This window comes from Bidens hawaiensis, unplaced genomic scaffold (assembly GCF_021521415.1).
Source record: "Bidens hawaiensis isolate Kalapana, Puna unplaced genomic scaffold, B.hawaiensis_p1.1 tig00005189_1, whole genome shotgun sequence".
Taxonomy (NCBI): domain Eukaryota; kingdom Viridiplantae; phylum Streptophyta; class Magnoliopsida; order Asterales; family Asteraceae; genus Bidens; species Bidens hawaiensis.
Window position 1 is genome coordinate 1,546,627 of NW_027491334.1, and position 7,370 is coordinate 1,553,996.

Sequence of the window (7,370 nt, forward strand, 5' to 3'; positions counted from 1 at the left end):
TTCTCGATATAAGGCTACATGCTCCTCGGGATCAATGGACCCATCATACAGCTTCAGGCTAGGGACAATGAAGCGTTTCGGTATTTCAGCATCACAAATTGAGGAAGCGAATCTGGATATGTTTTGACTTCATGCCGGTAACTTCGGGATGGGTTTGATGACTCCCGGTACACTGGATATCATATCCTTGAGCTTCTGTAACTCACAGGCTATAGTTTGATTGATCCCTGTATCATGCATACCACCATGATTAGTGCCAAAAGATAAACTATTGTAAGTGTTACCTCTTATGTGATCAAAAGATCTCGCTCCATAGCCATGTCCAGGGCAGATTGTCTCAACGTCAAGAGTTGATCCAGCAGGAGTAGTGGTCTCATGGGTATGAAGTCCCCTTCGTGGACCTCCATTAACCTTGATAGTGGCTCCTTCAAAGGTTCTTTCCCATAAGGATAGTAGGATCCTGGATGCTGATGAACGATGGATTCTATCTGGAGACCCAAAGATCCTGGCTGAAAGTTAGAGGATCCTTCCAGCTGAGGGGTAGAGGATCCTTAACAGAAACCTATGGGTACGAATTGGAAGGCGGAGGATCCTTGCACATAGCGGCTGGAGGATCTTAAGTGTTGACTTGAGGATCCTTGTTGAAGGATAGATGATCCTTGCGAGTACTGGTTACAGTATCCTTTCTGGAAGAGGTCCGAGGACCACTGCTGAGGATAAAAGGATACTGGACACCTTTGACCTAGAAAATCCGGGGTACTGAAGTCAAGCATTTTCGGCATGATAGGACTTGCGTCTTCAGCAGTCTTCTTAGTTCTCTTTATTTCCTCAATCTCATGGAGGATCCTCTGGTTGGTCTTGTTCTACTGCTCCATATAGTTCTTCATCTGCGTACATAAAACAGAAACATCATTGTTAGTAGTTACCTTTTGGGAGACAGTAGTGGATTTTGGTCTGGAGAAAACGGAAGTCTCCTTCTTCTGGGCAACATTTATGGGCTTTTGTGGCTTCATAGAGGTAGGAATTGAATAAAGGTAAAAAAATTTTTGGATTAATGCACCAATAGCCCCACGGTGGGCGCCAAATTGTTTTGGTCAAAAATCGGTCTAAGGATCAAATAACCAAATTAGTGAGTGAGGATTAGCATATGACAAGTATGATCAAAATGATAACTTCAAAAGATGAACAACGAGATTTATACACGGAAAAGCCCTTGTTAACTAGTATCCCGCCGGCATAAAAACCTCGAGTAGTGAAAACTATCACTACCGATTATATTAAGCTCAAAAAGATTACAAGAGATGGAATCAAAGCTAACCGTGATTACAAAGTGTTCTAGCTGAGAGTTCTAAGTGTGCTAAAGTGTTGTGTGTTTGATCAGCTATGACTCGATGATTAAATACACAAAATTACAACGGCCACTAACTAACTTCCTATTAATCCGGCCACGTTTGTTTACCACTTCTCCAGACCGTTTGCGAGGAGGCATGGACTAGGTAGACTTAGTAAAATATTCCTTCCGTGAAAATAGGTGCGCCAGTAATACATGTTTTCTTATCTTCAAAACAAATGGATTCAAATATATTTAGAGTTAACTGCTGAGAATCCTTGAACCATATAGGATCCTTAGTTCTGACGAATGCCAAGGATAGTTGATCTTCAAGGATCAAAGATCCTAGTCCCAACAAACAGGAGAGAAGTAAGATACCTGGACTCAAAAGATGATGTGAAGATAAATGGGAATTCAAGAGTAATTATAGGGGTTTATCATTGTAAGGCCCCGGTCCCGGGAGCCCTATTTTGGCGTTGGATTTACTCATAAGCACAGTTTTAAAATCAGAGTGAATTAAAACTTTTCGCGGAATCATGAAAACATCAACCAGTGTATTACAAATCCTAAAATCTTGTCTTAACAAAAGTTAACTTGTCTTAAACATAATATAAAAGTTTCATAATATTTTTTCTCAAGATGCCAGCCTTCCAGTCCCTACCATGTGTCATCCTCAAGCCAGCTCCTTTAACCTATTTACCTGCGTGCATACTAAAAGTCAGCTACGCTGAGTGAGTTCTAGTTATTCATTTAACATACATTACATTCATATTCTTACTCATACGTGTCCGAAGATACGTATTTCATACTTTAATTACTATTACGTCTTTCATACATACTTTACATACATGCATACATACATACATACATACATACATACGTACTTACATACTTGCTTTCATAATTCCCTATGGTATACCATAAGCTATTCTATCTCTACCATCACAGATATTTTTAGGGTCTGCTCCCTTCTGTCTCAATTATTATTAGGGTCTAGTCCCTTCTGTCTCAGATACTATTTGGGTCTGGTCCCTTCTATCACAGATTTATTAGGGTCTGGTCCCTTCTTTCTCAGATATTATTAGGGTCTGGTCCCTTTTCTCGAATAACCATACAACCATGCCTGTCTCATGAATCATCCATACATTCTTTATCATTCGTGCATACTTGACATAACTTCTAGTTATGTATATAAATATATATATACATATTCATTCATATAATCATTCTATAATAATAACATTCAATACATAATCATACAAGTATCATACACTTACCATTTAAGGTAAGTGTATTATCTATCACATAGTAGTATGCACACAGCCCCGAAAAACGTCACGGAGTAAAGGGTGCTAGAACTCACCTATAGACAATTGATCTCCGAGTTTATCGTAATTCCCTTCATTAACTGAGCTTGGCTAACTGTGTAATAATTACAAGTATCATTTAACTATTTCTAACTAACTAATTTTTCTAAGTGCTGTCCCTAATGGACAGGGGTCCTGGGGACATGAATTGGGTTATAAGCCTTTATTAAAAATTCATCAGAAAAATGAATCGGGTTAAGTTTTACAACAATTTGGAGTGCATGTAAAACCAATCGCATCGCATGGCTAAAAGGAATTGCATCGCATGGACGCAAATAAGTTGCATCGCATGGACGCAAACCAGTCGCATCGCATGGATGCAACTAGTCACATCGCATGGATAAAAACAGTCACATCACATGCTGAATTCTAATCGCATCGCATGATAAAAAATCGCATCGCATGACTCTAAACAAATCGTATCACATGCTCGTGCGATGCGATTTCTTTCCGTGCGATGAACCGATTTTACCCTTTTCACGGGTTTTGGGTCGTACCAACTTTGTCTACCCGTGTTTTACAAAGCTCAAACGTTACTTTTTCGTCCTATATCGGACCCGTTAGCTCACGGCTCATAAAGTTTTTATTTTTCTTACATCTTACAGCCCGATCTACCATTATATCAGGTTGCATGTCAAAACCCGACCTCAAAGGCTTAACCTTTTTAACAAAACTCACCTTACAGTCTCGGGTTTGGTTCGGATCTGGACCAATCCGCGGGTCTCAACGAGTTTTTGTTATTCGATGACGCTTAAGCACGGACCTTCTTGGCTCTCTTAAATTTGTAGAAGAATATAAAATGAAGAGAGCTCGTGTGTGTGTGTGTGTGTGTGTGTGTGTGTGTGTGTGTGTGTTCTTGAGGTTGAGAGTTGTTTGGGTGGAATGAGGGTGATGGAAAATGAGTAGAAGGAAGATTTTTGAGTTTATATACTCCTAGTCTATGGGCCTTAAGGGCCCGTACGCATTCCCAAGTCCAATCTTATATCCAAGCCTAACATAACTTAAACACTAATCACACAATTAAATTAACATAAAGTCCTTTATTTATTTTAACAAAAGTAGGATGTTACACTCATCGAGTTTAAAGGTGTGTCGGTTGGGATGCTTTTAAAATTGCACAAAGACTTAGCTCTTTTCTTTAGCTGTCAAATCTTAGTTATCGCTAAAAGCAAAAATATAACCATTGTAAAACTATGGTTTACAGCTGTCATATGTTTTGGGACAATTTTTAGGGGTCGTTTTATCTCCTAAGTGATCCTAGCAAGTATCCCGGTAGCCAATAAGCTCCAACATCCTGAACTAACAGACTATACGTTATATTTATTTTTTGTTTGCAGGCTACTCAAGTATATAACAGCTTAAAACAGCTAGTATGACTAATTCTCACCTGAATCTCGGAGGACCAGTCAAAACACACATGGGAAGGAAGAATGAGTCCTCTAATGGTCACATGAGCTCGGGATTCCGGATTAGTTAGATAGTTAGTTATTTTTCATTTCCATATAAAGGGGATAGATGTTTTACATGGTACATTAAGTTTGGTTAACATGTCGTTTGATTTTATAATACACACACACACTATTAGGTGCCCGCGCGATACGACGACGAAAATTTACAACATAGTTCAAATGACACCCTAGTAACAATCGGCAATCTATTACACATAATAAGTTCCATGCATAAGTTTGTCAAACGCATAAGTATCAAAACATTATACTTACACAGCGTGTAACATATACGTTGACTGGGAACTTACATGTTGAATGGGAACCTACACGTTGACTGACATATCCGTTGATTTGGAACTTACACGTTGACTTGGATCTTACACATTGACCAGACTTAAACGTTGTGATCACAAAATTGTTGAAATTTTCAAAATGGAATTTTCGAGTTGGTTTAACGTTGAAGTTACACCGAGAAGAAACAGAATGAAAGTTTTGAAAACAAAGAATTTGGTGATTTTGAGATGATGACTGGAGAATTGTTTGATCATTTCATTAAAAATATTGCAAGCTTGTTAGCGAAATGAAACATATCGAGATTGAGAGACGGGAGTTCGAAGACATTGATAGGTTGGCCGATATACTTGTTGACACTTCACCTGAAGTCCGGGGTATAATCATTATGTCAATAAAATCAGACCCCAACACATATAATAGTCTCAATCTCTCCCGATTCGAAGCAAAAGAATAATGATTTGTTTCTCCAAAATAATAGTAATGTAATATCTGTGACAAAATTTATCCTAAGCCTACCACTCAATCCCATTATTATTTAACAAAATTTAACTAACAACGCGCATTTAAATAATAAAACTTTCTTTATTTATTATTTTTAAAAGACAGATGTTACACAACGTTTCTCATATTTGATGACAACCAAACCGTCTCTCCTCACTTATTCAAAACTGCAAATCCTTCGAAGATTTTATCATGTCGAATGGTCTACATTGTAAACCTTTTATCGCATCTAACTTAACCATGTTAATATGGTTATTTTTTTAATGAATTGGGTATATATGATATATTAATAACTTTGTAAGGGTATATATGATATTTTTAGTTTTACGTGGGTATATATGATATTTTCAATACTTGTAAGGGTATATATGAAATTGCCCCTAAAACATAAACTTCATAAATTTTAAAAATTAATATTAATAGAAAACAAACAAACTTCACTAACATTAGTCTGGAAAGCAAGCAAATCAGAAATAGGGATCCAGGAAAGATTCCCGATAAGCATCCAAGAATTATTCGGGAGTCTTTTCTTCCTAGGCTGGGAACACAGTTGGTTGCATAAAAGTTCATACACCGATCTAACAAGCATAGTGACTAGCTGACTACGAAAACTGTTTTACATTTCATGTGAAAAGGCTTGCACCCTAATAAACTGAAGCACGTCCAAAGCGCATTTAACAACATAACCAAATCGAAAGCTTTTTAAAATGATTTTGACCAGAATAAAATCGTTACGCTTTGAGAATGACCCATTTTAACTCGAACTAACTCGATATCTTCTAAAATTGGCCTGTTGTGACCCGAACCAAATTGTTACGATTTCAAAAGACCCATTTAAACCCAAACGAAAATGACTCCTATTAAAAGACCCGTTGAAACCCGGGTTTATGTGTGTTACTTGGCGACTTTAACGAGGTTCGGGGTCCGGGTGAAATTCGGAATTCGTGGCGACAAATACGAAAGCCTTCAATGACTTCATAGATAAGGCGGAACTAGAAGAGTACCAAATGGGTGGTGGGAATTTTACATATATTTCGGATAAAGGAGAAAAATTTAGTAAACTAGACCGTGTCTTGGTGTGCAAGGATTTCATGGGTAGGTGGCCACTTGCTTCGTTGACATTACTCGCTAAGGATTGTTCAGATCACCGACCTATTTTACTTGCCTCGGTTGCTTCAGATTTTGGTCATATTCTATTTCTTTTTTTCAATTCTTGGCTCGACTTAACAGGTTTTGAGGATTTTGTGGTGAAGCAGTGTAGTCGGTTCAGGTTTGAGGGTCCGGCGGAGTTGGCGTTATCCACCAAGCTCAGGTGGCTAAAGTATCAGATTAAAAGGTGGTTGATTAAATATAATAATTTGAAGGATGGGAGGTATAAAGAAAAAAAAGGAAACTGTTCAAAAATTGGAATTAGAAGGGGAGTCTAGATCACTTACGAATTCTGAGTTGGAGCTTCGGGCAGATTGTTTGGATTTTGTAAAGGAGTTTGAATCTATAAAATACCGAGATTTAAAACAAAAGACTAGAGTTCGGTGGGCCGTAGATGGAGACGAGAATTCAAAATACTTTCATAGCGTTATTAATGCAAACCTTAGTAGTAATCGGCTACAAGGGCTGCGTATTAATGGTGAGTGGGTGTCGAGTCCAACTCTAATAAAGGAGTTCGCGGTTTAGTTTTTTAAGAAAAGGTTCCAGGAACCGGTTTTACGTAGACCCGTTTTCTCTCTATCAGATGTTAAGAAATTAAGCGAGGTGGAGTCAAGTTCTTTGGTGGCTCCGTTCACGATGGAAGAAATAAGGGATGCGGTGTAGGATTGTGATAGTGACCGGGCGCCGGGTCTGGATGGTTTTCACTTTAAGTTTTTAAGGCGGTTTTGGAATTGTTTGAAAGACGACTTCTTGAGGGTCTTTGTAGAATTCTTTGATGCAGATTCATTCAGTTTCGGTTGTTTGTCTTCGTTTATAGTGTTGATTCTCAGGGTGAAGGATCCCTCTGGTCTAAATGAGTTTCGTCCGATAAGCCTTGTTGGAAGTATAAATAAGGTCATTTCTAAAGTCTTGGTGAGTTGACTGAAAAAGGTGACCGGGGAGTTAGTTTCGGAGGAACAATCAGCCTTCATTGCAAACCAGTGCATATTGGATGGCCCGCTTATTCTTAACGAGACTTTAGCATGGCTAAATATATTGAAGAAACGGGGGTTATTTTTTAAAGTCGACATTGAAAAGGCTTATGACTCAGTGAGTTGGACTTTTTTAGATTCAGTTTTGGAACAAATGAATTTCCTGAGTCGGTGGCGTAGATGGGTGGCGGCGATTTTATCAGCGAGTCGGGCCTCGGTGTTGGTAAACGGCTCTCCGACCCGGGAGTTCCATTGTACTCGGGGTCTGAGGCAGGGGGACCCGTTATCGCCGTTTCTTTTTGTTATTGCT

The 7,370-nt window shown here is 38.6% G+C and overlaps 1 protein-coding gene across 1 annotated transcript; it reads left to right on the forward strand.

The window, feature by feature from the left end:
* The first annotated feature begins 5,947 nt into the window (after positions 1–5,947).
* LOC143629343 (uncharacterized) lies at positions 5,948–6,614 on the forward strand. Its single transcript, XM_077098645.1, has 2 exons — positions 5,948–6,252; positions 6,305–6,614. The coding sequence occupies exons 1-2, from the start codon at positions 5,948–5,950 to the stop codon at positions 6,612–6,614; spliced, it is 615 nt and encodes a 204-aa protein (XP_076954760.1).
* Positions 6,615–7,370: the final 756 nt, after the last annotated feature.

Coding starts and splice junctions, on each gene's coding strand:
- LOC143629343 (XM_077098645.1), top strand. CDS start 5,948: ATGGGTGGTGGGAATTTTACATATATTTCGGATAAAGGAGAAAAATTT. Junction 6,253..6,304: donor GCGTTATCCACCAAGCTCAG/GTGGCTAAAGTA, acceptor AATAATTTGAAG/GATGGGAGGTATAAAGAAAA.